This window comes from Phasianus colchicus, chromosome 5 (genome assembly GCF_987193195.1).
Source record: "Phasianus colchicus chromosome 5, bPhaCol1.hap1.1, whole genome shotgun sequence".
NCBI lineage: Eukaryota > Metazoa > Chordata > Aves > Galliformes > Phasianidae > Phasianus > Phasianus colchicus.
Window position 1 is genome coordinate 54,865,438 of NC_143440.1, and position 23,820 is coordinate 54,889,257.

Genomic DNA, 23,820 nt, shown 5'->3' on the forward strand with positions numbered 1-23,820 from the left:
TTGCATTGCAGAGAGAAGGGGTTGGTGGTTTCTTTTTGCCATGCTTGCCTGTAGAGGGAAGTTTTGATGTCTTCTTAGACACATCAATCAGGAAGGTGCATCAACATGGATTAAGAGCATGCATCATCTGTCCCTCACATTCATTCATGCTTCTCTCCAAAGGTTGGGGCTTTGTCCTCCCTTGGATCCTAGCATAAATTGCTCCTCAGTGCTGCTGCTTTTCCTTTCTTCATCTTCCTTGACTGCAACTCCCTCCCTTGCAGCCATAGAAAGCTAGTGCAGACAGCCTCCCTCCTTGCTAAAATGGTGTCCTCAGGAGCTTGGGCATCCCACGCAAGTGCTATTCATGGGCTCTAAAAGATAGAGAAAATGTGTAGTAACAGTTTTGCTGGCTCCAAGGCCCCAGCCTTGGCGCATCTTGTGCTTGAAAACTGGTGAAACACAGTGACTGACCAGTCAACTTTACGTCATTATATTTTCATTCTCCCCTGATTCCGTTTTGTTCTCATTTGTGTGTAATTAAATGCCCAGCTACTGCAGTAATCACCATTACAGAAATTGGTAGAGTAAGAAAATGAACCCAACTAAGCCTAGAGATCTGCAGTTTGTAGGACTCACTAATGAAGATACCCAGGTGCCCAATTAGGTGTCTCCTCATTAGGTGTTTCCCTCATTAGGTGTCTTCATTTCCTGGGGACAGCCTCCTGCCTTTCACAAGCACTGACCACTGCTCTGGCAGAATGAGCACTGTGCTCAGAGCTGGAGTTCAGGGGAGCTGCTTTGCTGGGGAAAACCAGATCCAGTCATTTTAACATACCTTGTATGCGTTTGGATAATGGAGAAGTGCAAACAATCTTGTCTCTAATTAACCAAACTTTCCTAGTGAGACAGGTGACCCTGAGAAGGCACATCTGTAATTGTCCACCACCTCTCGTAGGAGTAAACAGCCAATCTGCCACTGCTCTGCGTGAGGAGATGCTCCCAGCAGAAATGTCTCAGGAAAGACCAGGGTTGTGAAGTCCTCTAATGGAACGAGGCATCCGCTGGCAGAGGGCACTGAGCAGCTCACCCTGCCACAATTAACCTGAATTTGCTCCTGGCGAGGAGTTTTGTGTGAGGGGCAACGCCAGCCCAGTGCCTGCAAGCTGTTTTGCAGCTCCCACTATTAGCACAGCTGAGCGTGTGAATTGTGCAGTAACTTAAAGGGGGCAGATTGATCAGCAAGGCTTAGAGGAGTCCTTCTGCCAACGAAAAAATAATGACTCACCATGTTCGAGTGTTGATTGTAGGAACTGATTAAAACTATTGCTCAAACTGTGTAGTGATAGAAATATATTGAGCAGTGAATTCCTGGCTGGGGGCAGCTGCTGAACAGATTCAATTTTGATAGCCAAGCCAGGATGAATATAAATTTAATAGCTTGTATTTCAGCCACACTTAGGATCCTGATCCCGTATGCATTCAGTTGAGTTGTTCTTTATCTTCATGTGCTGCATGTTAATTCTCAGCATATTCTGCATACAGTCCCAGTGCAACAGTGCTGTTTACTGGTTTTATTCTTCTTAGACAACCCAGGCTCCATCGCTCTATTCCACACACATTAGTAATTCAGAATTTGGGATCCATGCATCACTTTGAATTTCCATGGTGTTACTCAGCTGGGTGTGTGCTTCATGCAGGACAAGACCATGTGTGATGGATTGTATGGTGTGAAAAACTGTCAGTCCAATCCCATCTCATAGCATTAGTACCTGATTCTGTGATTTTAATTAATGTAGTTGCAGCCTGAGTCACCTCTCATTGGAAGGAAGGTAGAAAATTTGTCCTTACCTAAAATCAGCTTAACATTATGTAATTAATTTTTGTTTTTTTTTTTAAGTGAAGCAAAATAAGTCAAGCTGGTTTTGAGAGTTTCCCCAGCTTCATAATGTGCACCTGGTAGCAATCTACAGAACTACTACAGAATCTACTGTTCTGTAGATTGCTACCAGGTGCACATTATTACCTATTGCATCTGTAGGATAACTCCATTTTGTTGCAGTGAGTTAACTAATAGGCAAATGGTTCAGAAAGGAAAGCTTTTCAGCCAGCAGGACTGCAATAATTAAGGTGATGTAGGCTGTTTTTCAAGTGCTGAATCTGAAAATATTTTGTACTGTGCTCAAAGGAGTATTGATCTGAGACGTAGTGTGATGTGCAGCTTTGCACTGTGCAGCTCTTCTTCAACATATTTCCTGAAATGAGTCCTATCTTACTGGGTTAACATGCATAGTACTATGTAAGATTTATTCCTACTGTTACTTGTTCAAAGGTGTTATTACCTCTTACTGACAGAGTTAAAGGGAGTGTTCAATTTTTCACATCATTTCGTAAGTTTAAAATATTTCTGTCTCTGTCTGCACCATAGTTAACTATAATACGAAGCATCAATCTTAATTTAGTGCCAGCTGGTGTGCCGTAGATGCAATCTGCAGCCTCCAGTGTCAGAAAGATTCCTTCCACTGAATTGAGATGTTTTTGAATTAGACCTGCATGCTTCACTGCCAAACCCAGGAGCTCAAAAGTCTTGGCAGTGCAAGAAAAAAAATTATTTTGCAATCATATGATATATTTCTTTTAAATCAGATTAACAGTCTGAGGCAATGTGATTTGCCTTATGAGCATTGAAGATGGTGGGTATGGTTGTGCTTTCAAGTTTATTTCTTCAGTCAGGAAGGATGGATATTTGTTTAAGTATCAAATCAAAACTGAGATTTCCCATCATGAAGATCTGTGGCTTCTTAAGAAAAACAAAGAGGAGACTTGTGCTGAAAGTATGAGAGATGGGAACCATTAACCCATCACTAACAGGAGAATATTGACCTTTTCCTTTTCTAGGAGTTTCTGACTGCTGGTCAAAGGGCACATTAATTTTGCGTATTTAGGTGCAGATGGAGAAGTTTGCACTGTGTTTAATAATTTAAAGTGCCTTTGCCAGCATGGAACTGAATCTTGGGCACAGTCTCTTAATAATGTTTCTTTGCTGGCTATTTTGACAATCTTTCAAGTGCTCGAAGTGCTCTTTTCTCCATTCATTCTGCCCTTTCACATATTGATATATGGGGTCCCATCAAGCTGAATGCCTGACTGGTGTGAACTGATTTTCAACCAAGTCCTGGCTCCTCAGGGTACCCTAAGAAAGGCTGAAATTTTGGCCAGAACCTCCTCAAAGGCACAGAGCCCTGTCTCACAGTCTGGTAGTCACCCCTGCACATTATGGGCTGTGCTCACAGGAAGCAATGACATCCCAGCTGGCAGGAGAAGCTGGTGAGCTTGCACCAGCCCTATCCCGTTTCCTTATAGCTGGATCAACCAATGTCTCATGGCAAGGAACTGCTTACCTGCTCACCCAGCTTACCAGAACTGTGGGCTGCTGCAAGTAACTGCAAATTCCTTCCTTCCTAATCAGGTGTCTTCATCAGCTTGAGATCTGTCTGTCTGACAGTCAGAGGTTTCACTGCAGATGTATAGGCACAGACAGGTGTGTGTGTCTGAATATATGTACCAGTAGCATTGCAATTATGGCTGCAGGGACTTGATATTTGTTTCCTGACCTCCATTTCTGTGCACCTGCCATCATTTCATGGTTATTGGTACCCGAGCAAATTAGCTGAATGTTTTCTACTTATAATGCAGTTTTACTGATTCTGCAACAAAATTGGACTGTATTGCCTCTGCTGTTCATAAGTAACAGATGATTTAAGTGCATCCTCATGGAAAGCCTGCATTATTCATCATGTCTGGCTTTTGCTAGTGTGACTGATGGGTCTTGGGAGATGTTTTAAGAGAGGGAGTAGTATGGCTGGCCTATTAGCTAGGAGTGCACAGCATATATTTTCCAAATTTGCTCCTGCCCACAAGAGCTATCGCCTTAAGGAGAAACCTTTGCCCCTTTTATTTGTTCTTCCTCTCAGTGCAGTTTTCCATCAGGAATTCATTCTCACTGCCTATCCAGGCTTTCTCTCAAAAGCTCTATCAAGTTATCATTTCTATTGATACATTTTTTAGCTTGATTTCTGTCTGAAGAAAATAAATTTTGCCATTTCATAGGTGCATAGGAGTTCTGAGAGGATGTTTAACGAGAGTCTTTCCTCTCTGTGATTTCAGGGACTTTTTCATTCCCTTTTCCAGCTCCTAGGGAGTTTCGTATAGCCTTACCTGAGATGTCTAACCATGAGCTACAGTCTCACAAGCTGGAAACTCAGTCCGTGGAGCAAGGTGGTGGAGAACATCAGTCCCCTGCTTCTGTGTGGCAGAGTTATCCATAATATAAAATGATAACATATAGAAATATAATCATCTATTATATAGTTACATATTGTTTAATTCTCTCTACGTATGCAGGGATTCATGTGTATGTTTAATGTATGGACATATACATAGGTTGCTCCACAAGTAATGCCTTCTATTTATTTCCATGGAAACTAGAACATATTGAAAGAGCACAGTGAATCAAGAGCTATTCGGTAGAACAAATTCTCAGCTACAATAAATTATTTTTCAACACAGTCACCACCATTAGCCACATGCATTTTAACCAGTGGTGAACAAGACATGCTGTGCTTGTAGCAACCTGCAGCAGTGGAGGTGAGTAGCTGTGGTTTAAAACCTACCAGGTACATTTTTAATTATAATTCTAAGAAAGAGGAAAAATCCCATTAGTTACATTGTGTAAAGTAAAACTTGAATGAATAATTACAGCTCTCCACTCAGTGAGCTGCAGTTAACAGGGATGAAGTACAGTGCATTAATCTCTGTATTTATGAGGAAGCGTGCATTGTTCTGGAGGATCTGCAGTTTTCATGCAGTACTGTTCCTTACATGTTCACAAAGAGCAAATGAGACTTGGAAGGCTGTGGGGAAAAAATCAGAAAGTCATAATTGCTTCCAAGATTCTGTACTTTCTGAAGTACACTGTCTTAAAGGAGGCATTTAGGCCTCTTATAGTCACCTCCTGTGAAACAGTGAGTGCTGGCAGCAAACAGATACCATCTTTACCTTCTAAGCTCTCTCTTCACTTCCCCACTTAAGTGCACTGACTGCTGACCCATGAAGGAGTGCAAAGATTCAGTTTATCTTCTCAGCCTCATTCAGAGGAACGCGGTGTCGTTGCTGCCTCACTGAACTGCAGAAGATGAGGAGATCTCGGTTTTATGAATGGTGATTTTATCTGTCTGTGATTTGGGAATGTTCTGTCGCACCGTTTCTGAGTCAGCATCCACTGCTTTCAGCTTGAATTATTTATATGTTACCTTAAATATAGGGGAAAAAAAAAATATTTTGCTCACATTTCAGCAGGAAAATCGTACCAGTCCCCATTACTGAATTCTGTTTAACTGCGGTCTGCATTTGCTGCAGCCAAGGCTCAATTCTGTCCTGTGTCCACCTCAGAGAGCAAATCCATTAAGCAATTTTGTGCACTTCCAAAATGGTCTATTTTCTATAAATTATGTAACTGTGCTATGCCTGTGAAACAGGTTTTAAACTGTGAGTGGAGAGAAGGGCAATTAACTGCAAAGGGTAATTTGAAAACAGAACGTTAGATAAATTATATATTTGTAGGAAATGCTCTGTGATAAGGAGAGCATTTTAAGGCAACTTGTTTTATCAACTGTATCAGCAATATTATGTATTGCAGTTCATCTTAACAGCATCTCAAAGCGTGGAATTATTTGAAAGCAGTTCAGTGAAAATGCTGCAACCTTTCTGAGAGATGATTCTGCTGCATGAGAAATGTTAGTCCAGCTACTGGATACGATACCTGAGGCAGAAATAGAAATAGAGGAATAGTCTCTGACCCCACAGAGCAGTAAGGTTGGATAAATTATTGTTCTGTGCTCCTGAAATAGAGCTGAGTGAAATGTTGCGAGTCCTTAGAGTAAGAAGCATTAAAATGTATTACCTTTTCTTTCCTCAAACTATAAAATCACAAACCTTCACCAAGGGGCTGCTTGAGGTACCTAAAATCAATAGAGATACTACCACTGACTGATTGATTCCTAGTTTCCTCTTAATAACTACAAAAATAAAGAGCTGGGATACCACTGGCGGCCGAAGCAACCTTCCTTCGTAAGTGCCCTTAGCACCACAGTTTCTGCTTTGGAATCTGAGCTGTCAGCCACCAACCACACATTGAGGCCCTCACCCAGCCCATGGCTTTTGCCTGCTTCACTTCTCTTTGTAGTGCTCCATGGGACTCTCTCCAGCAGTTCCCTGTCTTTCTTGAACTGGGGAGCCCAGAACTGGATGCAGTACACCCAATGCGACCCCACCAGGGCAGAGCAAAGATGGGGAGGACCACCTCTTCTTTATTCACCCCAGAAACACCCTTGGCCTTCCTGGCATGAGGGCGCACTGCTGGCTCGTGGCCAGCCAGGACACCCAGCTCCTTCTCTGCAGGGCTCCTTTCCAGCAGATCAGCCCCTAACCTGTACTGATGCGTGCGGTGGTTCACATCTGGCTGTGGTTATTTAGATATGCATGTGTCTGAGGGGTCAGACCCTTTCTTAGTCAGCAAATATTTAAATACAGACTTAAGCAGAACCCTCTGTGTAAGTGGATATGTTTGGATTTGGAAGCTGGCTGTTGGATCTGCTTAAGATTTAGAGCCAGGTATTTAAAGGTTAGAAATCTCAGGGATGGTTTTAATGGGTTTTTAGAAGGGATGTTACCCTTCTCACTGAAGTAAAAATGTTTAATGAGCGTTTAAGAAGCTGGCTCTTAAACAGCATTGCAGAGCCATGGTGATAAAGTGTCCTGAATGACATAGGCTATCAGTGAAAGCAGGGTTCCTCTGTCACTTAGGAACGATCCTCAGAAATATTCAGTCACTCCACCATTAGATAACTACTTATTATGTTCAGGGGCTTTTGCAAAATCCATTACCTGCATCTTCAGCTACACTGAGACCTTTACAGTCTGGCTTTTATGCTCTGTGACACTTTGCAGAGCTATCTATAAATATCTTAAAAACCTGGGGCTATTGCTAAAGATGCTCAAATACCTCAGATATTTTTAAATCTTTTACCCTTATTAGTTTTCACAGCTGGGAGCCCATGTTAGCTTATTCAGAAGCTTAAGAAAGTTTGGAAAGAAATCATTTGCATGCTGGAGAGCACCACGTAAGAGTTAACTTTTAACAAATTTTGTCCTGCTGTTTTTCAGGTAAAGGTGATGTGTTTGGTGATATCTTCTGGAAGGAAACCAGTCTGGCCCACGCATGTGCCAATGTACGGGCTCTGACATACTGCGATTTACATATTATTAAACGAGAAGCCTTGCTTAAAGTGCTGGACTTTTATACTGCTTTTGCAAACTCCTTCTCAAGGAACCTCACACTCACCTGTAATTTGAGGAAACGGGTAAGGCAGCTGATCTTGTTTTCCCTTTCAGTCGGAAACTGCACACTGTTTGCAGTGTTGAATAACCCCCAGTTTGCTCTTGATGTTTTCGGGTCATTGCAGATTAACTGGCCTTTCAGTAAATGTTGTAGCTCTTTGTTAATGATGGCTCAATAAAAGTTAGTCATAGATTTGCAGCTCCGAGAAGCAATCCTGGCAGTGTGACATATGAATTACACTTTCTTTTTCTTTGCTTTGCTGTTTTTTTTTTTCTTTCTGTTGCATAATGTATAAAGTTATATATAATAGTTTGAGAGAGTCCATATTTTAGATTCCTCAGAGGTGAGGCTCAGTCTCTCACCTGCTAGATCAGAAGAGAATAGTCTGATGGATTTGCATGGCACCAACTAGGAGAGATTTATTGATGTTAAATAAATAAAATGTACTCAGCAAAAGTATTATTTTAATACTTGCTTCACTCCCTTGCACAGTTGAGAATTTTAATATGGCAAGGTTAATAAAGCTTGGTAGCAATTCTACATTCATAGCTCACTTTTTAAATCCTCCTGCTCATTTTTTAATCAATCAGCAATGCTCACTATCCATTAGTTCTTTCAAAGAGCACTCCATCTAAAAATTAATTAACCATAAGAACATATCTTGAAAACAGGTTAAGGGATTCTTTAATTCATATTGCGGCTGCAAATTTTAATTTTTATGATGGTTTTTTGTTTTGGTTTGGTTTTTTTTTGTTTTTTTGTTTTTTTTTTAAGATTGATGAGGGTTATATAAATTTCATTTGCATAGAGAAATCTCCTAACAATGATTTACAGATTATTGAGCATTAACTGAGAACCTCTAGCTGCTGAAACACATTTTTCTGCAGCTAGGACATCTCACCTGATAAGGTGTCAAGGCTACCCCCATATTTTACAAGGTAATTTCAGCCTCTGCAGCAACAGGAATTAAACAGAACTAGAATTTTAGTTTTCTGGATATAGTTTCTCCCTGGCCACTAGAGTATTTTACAAATACTTATTTCAAAGAAGATGTAATTTTTACTGTGTTCCTGTGCTCATTAATGTACCAACTATGGTACAAAATACCCATGGCAAAAAGTAGATGCAATGGGATTATAGCTCCCCTCTGTCTGTGTAGGAGCCTGGGAGAACTGAATTATAATTAAGTTTGGTTCCAGTTTCTCAGCTTACCTCTGACTTGAAGCTTATTAACTCCACTTTGGTCCTGAAGAAAGGCTTTTGGCTTGAGAGCTGCTTTGGGGCTTCTAGCTTTTCACTTTTTTATTGATAAGATGTCCTCCAAGTCATGACTTCAGCATCCCTCCTTGCCTACTTGACACGTGCCACCAGCTCCAGTCCCGGATGACAATTCTTTCAGACTTTCCTGATGGTGATTTCATGGGACAAGAGAATACCAAGTACACTGAGTCAAAATTTATTCTTCTCAAAATGGTAAACCTGTCACTTCAGCTAGCTCCCTGGGACTCCCCATCAGCCATGACAAGGTTGTGCACAGGAAAAACACAGACAGATCTTTTCTTGTCAGGACAACATGCTGGAGTTCAACTCTGCAGTCCTGGGATGCGTAAGGGGAATAATCACTTGACTGTTTTTCTATTTATTTTCTTCTGTCATGTTCCTTTTTGGGCAGTTTGGTTCCTTGCAGGGCCCTGGCACAGGGAGTCGTGCTGGTAGAGAAGCATTCAGGGAGCATTAGGTGCATGCAGTGTGCCATGGTGCCAGTGCTCAAAGCAAGAAGTGTCTGAAGAGCACTTCTAAAGAAAAGTTGGATTTTGCAGAAGGAAAGGCAGTGTCAGTTGGGTGCATGTGTTGGCATTAGAGTCAAAGGAAGATCAGGTCAGTGTGGTACATGAATTAATTTCACTGAAAAGTTGGACAGTGAGCTACTCACCAGTCACTTTTATAGCCCATGAGGAGGAGGGCATCCTTTAGAGGGCAGTCGCCTGTCCCTCTTCAATGCCTGATCTGGGATGGGAAAATCATCCCCTTTCTGTTGACTTTTGAGACAGTCCTCAGTTCCTAATTTTTAAATACCAAGGGTACATCAGATGAACTCCACCTATAATGTCTCCTACTCAAGAGCTATTTCAGGAAAAGTCTTTCTCCTGGTATTTAAGTTGTGCTGAGCCAAAGCTTGCTTTTGCAAAAATTATGAGTATTGTTCCTAGGTACAAAACAGATCATACTGCTTTCAGCAGTGGGGATACAGTCCAGGCCCTGTTACGTAAAATTATTCAGGGGATTGTTTCAAACAACTTATCTGCTGAAAGTGTACCCAATTCCCTGTTGGACATGAAGTGTCTGACTGTGAGTTCAGCCTTTGAGAGAAGCCATGCCATCCAGAACAGTTTTATCAGGCGGACAAAAAGCAGTTGTTCAGTAAGTGAAAGCAGGCAGCCAGAGCTGCACTGTACTGCAGCAATTTGTGCTGGAGTCATGTAATCTAAATGGAAAGAAAATCATTGCATCCTTTAATTGATTTCAATAGAAATATACTTAGCACTTTTTCTACGTAGTCATCACTTGTAAGGTTTGACATTTAATCATAACAGAAATACACTCGTTGCAGTTCCGTGCTCAACAAAATGGCTGTTTGTTCTCACTGTCAAGAATATATAGATAGAGAGAACTGCTCTTTCATCAGGTCTTCTTTTCCAAATACGAATGCCTGTGTGTGGCTGCCTACACACGCGCATTTGTGCTGCGCTGTCCCTCAGCAAGCACTTAGATGTAGTCTGTAGACTGTGAAACAATTTAAATGTTCAAAAGGCTAATAAATTAATAATAGTGCTGAGCACAAAAGGTTAGTTCCACATGACAGGCAAGAGAAAGTCACACTGAAGTGGGGAAATAATGTTTTCTCACTCCCAGACAGCATTTAGAGGGTTGGCATGTTGAATGACCCACTTAAGGCATCTGCTCAGTGTGCTGTTATCAACTCTGGGTTTTTGTTTTCTTTTTCTGTGCATTAGGTAGCTTAGCCATCACGCTGCATTTATGAGCCCATAAAGTGAGCATGCCTGCTTGCTTTCCAACCTGCAGTCCTCTCTGCTGTTCATGGTGACGAAGTGACTTTTAATCTGTAATTGCAGAGCATTGCAGCATATCTTGATTCGTGCTCTGAAATCTTTATGGCACATCTAACATCGCTGATGTACACTCCAAGGCAGAGGCAGGACTTTGAACTTCTTTTTTTTTCCAAATAGGAGAAATAATTAATCTGGAAAGATACTCTATAAAATCGCAGTGAGATTACATAGCTGCCTCTGAGGACTGGAAGTTAGAAAGCAGCATTTGGGATGAGTCTTCAAAGAGTTAAGTATTGCCTTCTGATGTTGGAAGAGAATATTAATAATGTCTAATTCATTAAGTGCCTTTCAAGATTTCATGCAGCTGGAGTGAGGGCTCTGCGAGCTTGAGCCATGAAGTTTGGCCAAGGGAAAGGAGCCAAGATAGACTTAAGAGACCCATACCCAAACAGATATACACATTTTATTGATACACAAAATTTGGGAAGGAAGGCCTGCACTAAGCTACCAATTGTGTTTCCACAGAAAACAGGTGTTCAGTTGAGATATATTTAAAGCTTTTTCTTTTTCTCCATGTTGCTTCCATTTACACCAAGTAATGCACTATCTCCAGCTAACTACTAGGTCACCACGATCCGTGGAAGTGCAGGAAAAATCAAACTGAAATTTTGGGCCCTCTGAAAGCAAAGCTGAAGTTCTTCCATGCAAAGATTTCCCTACTCAGCTTTTAAGATAGATGGTTGCATACTGCTGTTTTGTACTGTGAGCAAAAAGAGTTGTGTTAAACGAATCTGGAGGAGCTGAGGAGAGGACATCTGGCCATGCAGGGTCTCTGGCACATTTTCTCCTGGAAGGTGTGCTAGGAATGAGCCAAGGAAATGTGAAGAAAGGAAGTGCCTTTAAGGCAGTGAAATACCCTCCAGAGAGGCTCAGTTCTGTTCCGTGTGACATCCTTAAAGCCAGGGACAGCACTGTGAGCAACTGATGTTATCTAATTCAGCCAGCACAGTGTGAAGCAGGTGAGGCCGTCAGACTCTCTTAACACAAATGTTCTGGCTATTTTAGGTCAGAATAATTTCTTTTAAAATTGGCTTTCTGTTTTTGCTTGAGGTTTTAATGAATCATGTGTTGTTTCTTGAGTGAATCATACATCATTTCTTTGTCACTTTTTTTTTTTTTTTTTTTAAAGCTATATTTTAATTTGAATTCTGTGCCTCTGTCTCCTGAAAGCAAAGGCTGTACCAAAGGTCATTCAGGATCCCCTTCCTCTGTCACTTGTCAGGTTGTTTGAGTGTCCTGATGCAGAGGCAATGTCAGAGGCAGAAGGTGTTGCTCTGTGCATTGCTTGCCCCTCAGGATGCACTGTGAACCTGCAGATTTTCACAGGTTTTGAGCTTTGAAAGCCTTTCACAATTACAGCAGAGCTGTTTGCACTTGGCCAGCTGTGCTCCTGCTTGGTCTTGACCGACTGTGGGGAATGACTTGCTCACATAGAAAGGGATCAGAGGGTGGGATTTGGGTAACGGGCATCAGAAAGCTTAGAGCTATCTGTGTGGAAAATTGTGCTGGGAACCCCCTGTTCTACACCTTCACAAGGGTAGGCCCATCATCCATTTGCACCCCTTTTTGCAGTCTGTCACTGGGAGCTTCCTCCATGTGGGATAGCAATGGTGAACAAACCTATCTGGGCAAAACAAACTTTTCCATCATTATTGCTAAAGAGAAGCAGGGAGATGTGTTGCTTAGGGAGTTGCAGTGCATAGTAAGGTAGATCAGTTCCAGAGGGCTCTGGGCTCCTGTTCTGTGATGAGGAAGGTGCCTACTCCCACTCTGCCACTTGGTCCCCATCCCTCTCTCACTCCTGGTACTTTTCTTCTGCATATGCAGCTTATTCCTCTGCTGGCTCAAGCCAAGTGTCAAGGGTTCCAGAGAGTGCAGGATCAAGCCTCTAGAAAGGTGATCCAACACATTTCTGTTAGGGCTTACGTCAGTGTGCTGCCTGTGACAGTATGCTTGGGTTTTCCTAGTTCTTCTTACTTCATTACTGTAGCCTGTGACCATGGCAAACTACACCTTTGTCAGCTGTGTAAGGCAGTGATCTCACTTATCTGTTTTCCTGTGCACCTGTACCAAAAACAACACACCTTTTTCTTTATTTTTCCCCTTTTTTACAGCAATAAAGTCAGCTCAGTTTGAGCATACAGGGTGACTTTCATCCCCACTTTCCCCTCTCAGTACATCTCACAGACTAGCTTTGCCTTTAATTTCACCAAAATTCCTTCATCCGTCTCCATGCGAAAAAATAATTTGTTACAACTTGTTTCAGGATGCTCCTGCCCTTTCTCGTCCCGATCTGGTCTTTAATTATCTCTGTTTTTTTCTTCTTTTTATGTGAGTGTGTTGTCCTAGAAAGTGAAGTCCTACCACTGCAGTTTAGCTGCAGCTACAGTTTAGCACGATTACAGAGCAAATAAGTGATACCCTCCAAAATCAATACAGTTTCATTTTGTTCACATCTTAGCAGACCTTGCAGGCTCCATTATGCTCTAAGAAGCTTTCACTTAAGCCAATTTTCTTTCTTTATTGTTTGACCTCGTTGTATTCAGTTATCTCCAGATATGCCACTATTCCATTATGGTATTTCCTAAAGGGCTGTTTCACTGATTTCGATCTGGCACCACTTCTGGAGATGTCTAGACCTGTGTGTGGGACCCGGATAGGTGTCTAGACTTGTGGATGTGCATGGGACTCAGCGTGGCCCAGCAGCACAGCCCATGCTGCTGACTTTCTGGAGGATGGATGTCCATCCTGAACTTACTGCAGCTCTTTGCTCTCATCTTCTGCTCCTCTGAGCATAATTCCTTGTGCTTCACTTCAGGGGCACAGGGATCTGAGTCAGCAGGGAAGTCATTGAGTCCTTGGAGGGCCATGCATGACTTCGTTAGGAAGAAGAGCAGTATAATTCAGAGAGAAAGCTGCAGCAGCATTAACTTCTCGCCTCTGTGCCTCTGCCAGACAGCATGGGACAGCTGTCCCCAAGCAGAGAGGCTGCTGTATAAAAGCTATCAATGGGTTTGCTTTCTTGCTTTTGTTGGTAGCTGTGAACTTGACTTTCCCTTTTCCCCTCCCTCTCCTGTTTGCCACTTCATCATCTCCCTTCTTCTGGGCACAGGCTTGGCCATACAGACCACTGTGGGGGCAGTTGCAGCGCCAAGTCCTCACTGCAGGCAAGAGGAGAACAGTGGGGACTGTGTTTCAGAGCCACGTTAATCTCACATGGTACCAGTGTACCCTTGTTCTATTCTGAATATAATTTCTAAATTAAATACCTCCTTCTGAGGTCCCAGTTGTGTTTCTGTGAGACAAAGCCCCACCGACTCTGTTTGAAGCAGGATTGAGCACAGTCATGATAATCCTTTGGCATTACAGAGGTGTACAATTTGTTTTTTGCATGGACATGCAGCTTCTTTCTCTGTCTAAATCAAAATGGCTTTGATCTCATTTGTCAGACCATTATTTCACTGCTGGTCTTTGTTGAGAAATGCGTGGCAGTTCAGCCTTGCTTTCAAGGAGCTTTGAATGGTACAGTATGGCTGCAGAAGAGAATTGTATGTGCTGATGTGCTGCTTTGTGCAGGCACAGATTCAACAGCTGTTACACAAGGCAGTGCTGATTTACCCCATCTCTTCTTCACACAGCCAGGAAAATGCAAACTGAGTGATTTACTTTTGTGTGAACACATCATTGATCAGGACATGTCAGGGATTGGCAGCATCCGCTGGAAAACAGAGGTGTAAACTGCATTTGTTAGAGGGAATATCCAGGCTGGGGGTGATTTGCTAATGTAGTGTCCATGAATTAATACCATTTTCTTGTTTAGAAAGCTGCCATAATTAAGAGACTCTCTGTGGTTCACTCAGAGAGCTTTCTGCAGGCTGTCTGTTAATATCGATTCAGGGCAGTGTTGCTTACACTGGATTTGAATGATGATAAAATAAATCAAAGGTTTGCTATTTTTAATCTTGTAAATACTAAAAAAATAAATGTTTTGTGTTCCCATTCCCTCATTAATTAAATTGAATGCTTCTAATTTCCTCCAACTGAAAGGAAGGCAGTGTGCATGGTGCAACAGGAACATTTAGATACTGTACTAAGGGACATGGTTTAGCAGGGAAATGTTGGTGGTAAGTGAACTGGATGATCTGATAGGTCTTTCCAAACTTGATGATTCTGTGTTTCTAACAGGCAACACTGCTATGTTATTTTCCATTTCCAGTTAAGAAAGTTTTTTTCTTATCACCCCCCTTGATGTTATGTACGCAGGCACAGCAGCTCAGCTTACAGCAGACCTGAGCAGATCACCATCATTGCATGCCTGAGCTTTGCTTGCAGCCTGTAACTTTGCCAGGCATTGCTCCTCTAGTGCCTAATATGCCATCAGCACAGCCTCGGCTTACTGTGTTAAAAATGCATTTCTGTTGCTGCTGAGAGTAGCAAATATATTCTGTAATGTCCTCAGTGTGTCCCAGGAGCTGCCACTGCTGCAGGCACCCTCATGCAGGTGGGATTTGCACAGAAGGTGGGGAATGAGGTCTGTTGTGTTATCTCACACCTTTCCAAACCAACTCACCTGGAGGAGTGCATTACTTCTTGCGTAAGATGCTGAGCCTAATTACCACAGGGGTCTACCACTTCTCCAACACAACAGCAGAGAAAGGGAGGAAATGTTAGAAATGTTAGGAACCGAGTTCTTTGATGGCTTCTATCATTGCTTCCTTGAGCCAAGTGCCAGATGTGACTTTCAAATATAAAAATGAGTTTCTGCACCTACCTTCTCACTCCTACAAACCTTCCTTCCCAAGACTGGGAATCCCAGCTGCGATGCACCCAAAACCGGGGCTGGGAAAGAGAACCCATATGTTGGGATCATATGAATGGATGCCCATTGGCTTCACAGAAAGCAGGCAGAGCTTTAGCACTCACCCAAGTGGAAGTTTTCTTGCTCAGCCCAAAATGGGACCAGTTTTGTCCAGTCCAGAAATAATAAGTAAAAATATCAAAGCTTTTTTGCTCTGAGAAGAGCACTGACCTTATTTTTGCCTCCCTTTGGTCTGATTTTTTGAGTGGTGCTCTGTGGACCCAGCAGTTGGACTGTATGATCCTTATGGGGTCCCTTCCAACTTGGGATATTGTATAATTCTCCAAACAGTTTTGTTTTTAACATGCACAGAAAGGCTCCTCAATAGTTCCTTTCTCTTAAGTCTGTAAATTGCTAAATAAAGCTCCCTGCATAAGGCCTTACTTTCTGTGCAAATCCATCCCCCTATTGTTTGCAGCACACGTTTCACAAGTGTAATAATACTCAAACACGTGGTTCAGCCTGTGATAACCATTCAGAATGTTGCAGATTTCCCTTACTTTGATTGCAGTTTTTGGGCTACTTCCTACTGCAAAGAAACCATGCATTCAGATAAGAGTTACACCGTAGACAGAGGGCAAGAGAAACTTGGTGGAGAAGTTAGCATTAATCTCACTTGTTTTAGTTAAAAATAAAACCCAGCCTGTCACTTCCAACTTAATGACAGTTGTTTGACTTTGCCTTTTTTAATTGTCAGCCAGTTGCTGTGATTAGCAAGCTGTCTTGGTTTAGGTCCTGTGAAAAGAAGCTCTGGAAGAGCAATTTTTGAGGAGCTGATTTACATACATGCCAGAGGAAGGAATAGGGACATGAGGATTCTGGGAAACACCTGAAATAAGCTGATCCCATTACTGCACTTCTGAGCAACATGCTTGAAGGCAAAAAAAACTTGCATTTAGGAAAGAATACTTATTACTAATCCATGTCTTATCCTCATATTTTTACTTCTCAGTTTCCACAGCCCCTGGTCTTAATTTGTTTCCCTTCCTAAAGATTACAAAAACAGAATGTGTTTTTCAGATGTAAGATACTGTTAGGAAAAGGGCATAGCATACTCAGTGTCTGATTCTGTTAACTCCATTAATTAAGCAGTCAGTGATCTTTTGAACTGTGAGACCTCCCTTTGGACACTGAGTTGAAGGCTAGATTACTTTTTATTAGTTTTCTGCAGAAGATATTTCAGCTGCCAGATAGATTTTGTACAGTGCTTCCTATGTAAATATTTATATTGCTCATTGTGCACCCAGGGCTGATGGCTTACCTCTGTGCACTCCGAGTTCATGGCTCTGTTGGAACTAACTGCTGTTTTCTGCCTTTATTTGTTTGTTTGTTTGTTTGTTTAAAAAGACAGCACTTCTTTTCCTACAGACATAGGCTTTGGCTTTTTCTGAGTGCCAACATTTCTGCTAAGATAAAACTCTTACTTTTCCATTTGTACCCAAGATGCCCCGTGATGCATCTAGGATTCCTTCTCCATGTCCATGACCTTACCAGAGCATTCTGGCTTCTCAGCACTTCATTTCTAGGTCTAGCACATGGTTTTCACCAATCTGCCTTCCTTGACTGCCTGCCATTGTAATGAATTTTATCTCCCTTGTGTTTAAAGCGCAAAATGGAACAGTTGTTGGTAGTTCAGAGCTCCTTTATGCTCCATCCTTCTCCCGGGCTGTATTATCCCTCCTGCCCAAGAGGGCTGCAGAAGAAAGGAAAACTGGGAACTGAACCATGCATGCTTTTCCATGTGTTACTAACTGTTCCTGTTTCCATTTATAAAAAGATTTATCCAATAACTTCAGGATGCTCTACAAAAGTATATGAATAATAATGTATAACCATCATCCAGCCATGCGTTAGTATACCAAACAGGTGCCTGACTAATCAGCATGAACCATCAGCCATTACTTCAAGCATTGGTCAGAAAGCTGGAACCAAGGCACTGTTTGCCACGTGGTCCATCAGAAATGAGTCCCCACAGAGAGCTTCTTCTCAGACCAGTATTGCTCAAAATCAGTCCAGTATGTTAGACAGCTGCTAATAGATAAGGACTCTGCTGGTTCAGTGATCGACCTTGCAAATTCTCCATCAGCCATTCTTTCACACTGTTAGCCTGCTTGTGGGCAGGTATGCCTGCCCTGTGGATCAACCCTGCCCCATGGCTGAAATATCTGGCATGGATACACGCATCTTTAGGCATCCTCTCACATGTAAGGTGGGTATCAGACTGCAATGAGAACAGGCAGCCTCCTGCTAATGCCTGGACAAGGTCTTCCTGGGAGAGGGTGACTGAAGAAACAGTGTCTAGCTTGGAAGTTTGGGGTTAGCTGCATTTTTCAGACACCAGAAAAATATCAAGTCAGAGGAAAACAGAGGATGCTTTGGTCTAAGTGCCAGAGGTCAAAAGGAGAGCTCAAAGTGAATGCAGCATCTGAGATGAAAAAGGTAAGAGAGCCAGAGGTAGAGATCTGGACTTCTGTGTGTTGTCGCTTCGTGACACTGCAGCAATGTTTATCATGTAGCAGCTGGTCTTTTGTTAATTGTATGTGTACAGGGATTGGTAGAAAAGATACAAACAGTGTGTAAACAGGGTGCAGCATAATCACTAATGAGGAACTACAGAAACATCAATGTTATTGATTGCAAAGACCTGTTATTTGTCCAAGCAGAGTTTTTTTTTACTAGCCCCAGACAAGAATAGGGAACAAATCAACTGGACTGACTCCAGTTTTACAGGGGGAGATCATTTCTGATCACTTTTAAAGCCAGATTTGCCAAAGTCTACAATACTGAGGATTATAAACTAATTTGTTTGGGTCTGGAGCAATGAGATAAGCTAAGGCTACAAAAACAGCAGGCTCAGCCCCTAAGGAGCATCCTGTGTTAGTGCCTAAATGCATGGATAGGAACATAAAGCAGTGCTGATGAGCTTTGCAGAGATCCACATCTAGAAAATAGGTGACTGTGATGAAGGTATTAGGGAAGATCACCAAGAATCACATGGAGAAATTTGAAGGAACTTTGAGAACAGGCTTAATGCTGGGACACAATAGAATGATGCCCGCAAGTAGGATATAGCCAGATCACTAAAATCCTCCCTAGCAGAGCTGTGGCTTATTGTCATGAAAGCCCAGGGATCGATTTAATGCACGTAAATGGGAAGGAAATGGCTCTTCACCACACCATCTGTTTTTCCCATTCCCGTGCCCCCACAAGTTAACTCTTTTGTGCTGTCTCCTCCTCTTGCTGATACTGTTCAGAAATAAACACAAAGCTCTGTGGAGTCACCATTCGCTGAGTTCCTCAGTCCCATCTTCTGAGGTTGGAAAAAACACACCTAATAGTCCTTTGGGGAATAGTCAGAGCACTCAGTCCTCCCTGGGGGTCTGCCATGGAGGCAGCCCGCTGGGTTTGCCTGCAAGAAGCTCTGATAGGACTCTCATCAGCAACTTCATTTCTCTGCAGAGAGCCTTCAGGGAACTGTCTGCTTCTCTTTGTGGTGAAGTTTGGGCTCTGCAGTATTCCTGTGGTTGGTGGGTAACTGTCCCCCAGGCTTATCTGGCTGCAGGTGGTTTTTCTTGACTAATTGCCCTAGGAGAGCTGTTCATTGGTTCCCACTCAGGTATCAGCAAACATTACCAAAATTATTGACTTCTCTAAGAAGTTATCATTTGATTATGCCATAATTTGAAGGCCTCTGCTCTTCTGGTAATTACAGATTACCTCTGAAAGACTTTCTTTTGATCCCCTGAAATAAGGTGCCTTCAGTGGCAGCTCTGCACCAACCATTTTTGGCTAAAGGGAGATTTTATCCTTTGATGAAGGTTGCACATCTCCCTCATAGAATATTTCTTCTTGGTTGGATACTCTTCAGTGTTAGCATGCCTATGTCTTGGGTCTTTTTTTCTCCCCAAGAGATTCCTTCCCACTGAAGCACTGGCTGTGAGCATTTGAATGGCAATTACGGTGTGTTTCAAGAACCAGCACTCCTTAGTCACACACTGCCAGCATGCTGCTCTCAGCTAGGAAGATTTTAGCTCTTGCTGATTGAGATGTTTCACTTGAAGAATCCCAGGGATACTTGTTAAGGTTATTTCAGAGGACTGAAATTTTATAGTTAAATGAGGTAGAGGTTAAAAGTTTATATAACCTTTGAGGCTTTTTTTTTGTTTGTTTCTTTGCTTGTTGGTATTAAATTGTGATTTTCCAGTGGTTTAACTGAGTTATTTTGTGTCTGTTCTGTCTTTCAGTTAGTGAATGGTCTGCCAGAGGTGCTCATCTTTGCTGAGCCTTGATTTCACTTTAAAAGAGTTGCCAGGTCACACTGCCAGTGTTGTACTGGTCTCTCTGAACTGAGAAGCAGAGGTGTGAGTTGCTGAATTGGCCAACTCGTTCTCCTTGTTAGCATCCCTGTGGCTTCATCTGTAGGTTGTCCTGTGGGAAAGGGATATTTCCAGCAGTTGTGTGAGCTTGGGTTTCATTCAGAAGATCTGTAAAAAGCAGTAAGCACCAGCAGCACTTAATACCCAAAAGCTAGACTTTGTTAACTGGAAGATTCAGCCATCTTTAACCCTATGAGTGTTTAAAAGATCAGATCCTTGACTGAGTTCTAGAGGCAAATAGGAAACAAGCAAATGATTAACCATCCACCAGCCTAAATCTGTTCCACCCAAGAATACTACCATGGAATCGGAGGCTGTGTCCTCAAAGTCTATCTCCACTGTTGGGCTTGGTTCAGGTGAGGAGTGTCTCTTCATGATAAAGCAATCATTTGACTTCCTGGTTTCATAATATGGAAAGTTACAAAAAGGTCCAGTGCTTTGCTCTTCAAGGTACACAGACCGTTCGTTGTCCTCTCAATTGGATCTGTTGTTCGTATGTTCTGCCCTTTAAAATTATTTCTCCATTTCTGACTCACTGTTTCCAACCAAAACTGATGGTGTTCTGCACCTCGTGGCACTGGGAATGCATTTTTTTAATTGAAGCTCCTGTTATAAAAGCTTTTCAGTAAATTAACAAAATGTTGAAAATGATGTAGTGAACAAATAGAGTAGCTGGTAGTGCATTCCCTGTAAAACCAAAGGTTCTGAAAGCCAGTTAGAATGTCTTCAGTGTCAGAAACAAGGCTGATATAAAGGGATTGTATGTTTTGTTAAATGAATCGATGTGGCTGGAAAGATCCACAAGTTATCAGTTGCAAAGCCCTTCTTTTGGGTCTGAGGACTTCAGATTAAATTTCAAGCACTTTCTAGTCCATTAAAGTCATATTTTTGGGGAGGGGGAAAGGGAGAATAATTCTAATTAATTTGAATTTCCACTTGAAGTGGAGAGAAACAATTGTAATTCTTTTACTGATTAATTACGTTATAATCAAAGAGTGCCTTTTAAGTATTTATTGAGACCATTTCATCTTCAGACAGAAACCAGTAAAAGGCAGAAACACAGAAAACAAACCACAAATTCTGCAAATCCTATGGGCCCGTATTGTGTGCAGCTTTGTGCTAGGAACACGCAGGAATGCTGGGTCTGTCAGAAGTAGGACTGGCCAGAAGCCAAACATGTAGATCTTGGCATTTTTCAGTGTAATAGAAGCAAGACCTCCAGAAGGAACAGAGATAGCAGTGGCTGTACCCCTCTCCCACCTCTAACACAAACCTGAACAGCAGTAAGGCTGTCCCGGACTGGATTTAGCTTTAGCAGTTAACTGCAATTAAAGTTAAGCCTTTCCAACGTTCAGCTGTTTGAAATCCAGATCTACTGAACAGTATGAAAAGAAAATCTATGGCTATATTAATTATTTAGTTTTAATGTCGGTCCTTTTATTTATTTATTTATTTAATCATTTTACAGCATGGCTTTTCCTACTGCGGAGGCTCTGGGCTGTAAACCTTTGTTTCATCTCTCACGCATCCACTAAGCAGCTCAGTGACCCTGGGCAAGTGATATGACCTCTCTGTGCCCTATTTTTGACATCTGGCCAAAGACGCGGCGTCATGCATCCAGCCTTCTCCCATATGGGGGAAGAAGAGTGGCAGATTAGAACTGCATATTATTATTGATGATTGATTTTCTGTTCCGAGCTAAATCAGGCTGAAGAGCAGCTTGAAAAGCCTTTTGGCACTTTGCCCCATCCCAGAGAGCAGCGTTTCTGTAGCCTGCCCCAAGCTCAAAGCACCCTGCTGTCATATGGACGCTTTGAACTGTCTCTTCCTCTTTATGCTCAGAAGCATATCACTCTTAGGAGATTCTGCACTGGACAAAGTGAAGGCTGCTTTCTTTGAGGAGTTTCTTTTTTAATCATCAGTACTAAATATCTCATCTGCAGCACAGCAAAGCCCTAATCAATTGACAATGCTGAGTTCTGACCTTTCATTAGGCCAGTGCCAATAGCAGGTATTGATCCAGTGTAAGTTGGTGAGGATCAAACCTGCCTGATCTAGTTGGAAGCTGTCCTGTTGAAGATGCACTGCCTTCCAGTGAGCTCACTGCCACGCAGCCAGAGTAGGAGGCAATGGGAAGCTCCCTTCAGCTCCTGGGCCCTGAGGTTCCTACTGGTGATGTGGTGGCAGTGTGGTTGTAGTACTTGTCGATATGTGTCACCAGCTATCTACAGCAGTGTGGAATCCAAAAATTGCTCCCCTTTGTGCTCCTCATAGAAGGGACTGTGCTTCTTTGGATCACAGCCACAGGTAAGCTTCTTCAGAGGCAGCACAGATCCATATTCCTCTTTGCAACAAGTTGACCCTGAACTACAGCAGCTTGCACTGTGTCCTAGTTGAAGCATACATTAAATACATAAACAAACAGCCTTGCTGGTTATTTGGTTAGAATCACAGAATTGCAGGGGTTGGAAGGGACTTCAAGAGATTGAGCCCAATCCCCCTGCTAAACTGGATTCCCTACAATAGGTCACACAGGTAGGTGTCCAGATGAGTCTTGAATATCTCCATAGAAAACAATATAAAATAACCATGTGTATGTGGAATGTGCATTTTGCTGTATTTGGACAAATAGATCAGTCTCACTGTTCTGCCACATAACATCTCTGTGGTTACAGCAGTGAAATCAGAAAATAGTGAAGGCAGAGCTGGGGAAAAAAGTGATTAGTTTCAATTCCAAAGCCTTGCTTGCCCTTGTTTGCCCCATGGCAAAGCTGCTTGCATCCAAAAGTGCACAGTGCCCTTGTTGAGCATCCTTTTCCTGGCAGGAACACAACCCAACAGGCATCTGATGTGGCAGCTATGCCTGCTGCAGTCAAAAATCCATGCATTGTTTTCTCCTGGCATGCAAAGAAAAAGAGGCTAAATGTATGGACAGGAGGTGCATGGCTTTGTGGTGATTTGGCCAGGAGAGGCTTACTTGTTCTCAAAAAATGTTCTTGTGGATGATGCATATGTAAATGATTGTGTAAAAGGAGTAAAGGCCTGTGGTGTTTCTTTTGGAAGTCTGACTCCTTATCCTCAAAGCATAGCATACACTTAGTTAAATGTGTAATCGTGTCATTTTGTGAAATTGGTGCCCATCACTCAATATGTGAGACTGGACTGATCTTTCCTTGCTAGGCAGCTGTCAGTGCTACCCTGAGCCAGGATCTGAAGGGTGTATCAGGGCATCAAGAAGGGCTTTCCTGTAGCATTATACATCCGTTGTGCACCGCCCTAGATGTCTTAGCACAGCAGAAACTTAAGCTTTTTATCCTGAGTTGAAATCCTAAGAGCATCAATGTGTGTTTTTTATGGCTTCTCTTCTTAATGAACTGTCTCTGTTTTGGCAATAGGACAGAAAAATGGCCTCTCTCTGCTATCAGCCAATGAATCCTAGTCTCTTGGTTGTAAATAGTTAGCCATGATATAGGGATTTCCAATTAACTACAGGAATTATAGCAATATTATTATCTTCTCATATACCAGATGGGATGGAGATACACAGAGACAGTGTGATTTGCACAAGGCCTTCTACTTGGCCAAAGGCTGGATCAGCAGAATCATCCATTCTCCCACATCCCAGTCTGGTGGTATATGTGTCAGGTCATTATGTTCCTGAGATGTGTGACAAATGTGACTCGGATCTCATTCTGCTCCTCTTTCTTCTTCAATCCAGACTTGTTTTTAAGTAAAGCAGGATGACTTCAGTTCCGTACCAAATACGAAAGAGTTGGGACAAACTCTCAACCACTCTCTGTTTAAATATGCACACTTGTTCACAGATACAGATCAGTCTGACTGACTGTCAGCATGCCTGATGTCTTGTAGATGTCTCTCCATAAAAGTAGTTGGATGCCATGCAAATTGATTGTGAACACAAAATGGAACTGGATTAAAGTTTGACCTACAATATCTGATTTCTAGAACACAGAGCAAGCAGTAACAAGGTCTCCCAAGTTTTGAGCTCTGGGAGTTTGGCCATTGTTGGGCTCTTCTGAAGAGTCTCTTCTTTGTGTGCCTTTTTTAGAAGAGCAA

The 23,820-nt window shown here is 42.3% G+C and overlaps 1 protein-coding gene across 4 annotated transcripts in view; it reads left to right on the forward strand.

The window, feature by feature from the left end:
• The window catches only part of KCNH5 (potassium voltage-gated channel subfamily H member 5), a 141,807-nt gene that overhangs the window by 109,750 nt on the left and 8,237 nt on the right, over nt 1-23,820 (forward strand). For all 4 annotated transcript variants that reach the window (XM_031605594.2, XM_090141803.1, XM_090141804.1 and 1 more), the window contains one exon: nt 7,204-7,400. In XM_031605594.2, the coding sequence (XP_031461454.1) occupies nt 7,204-7,400 (197 nt within the window). The remainder of the gene's footprint in view (nt 1-7,203; nt 7,401-23,820) is intronic.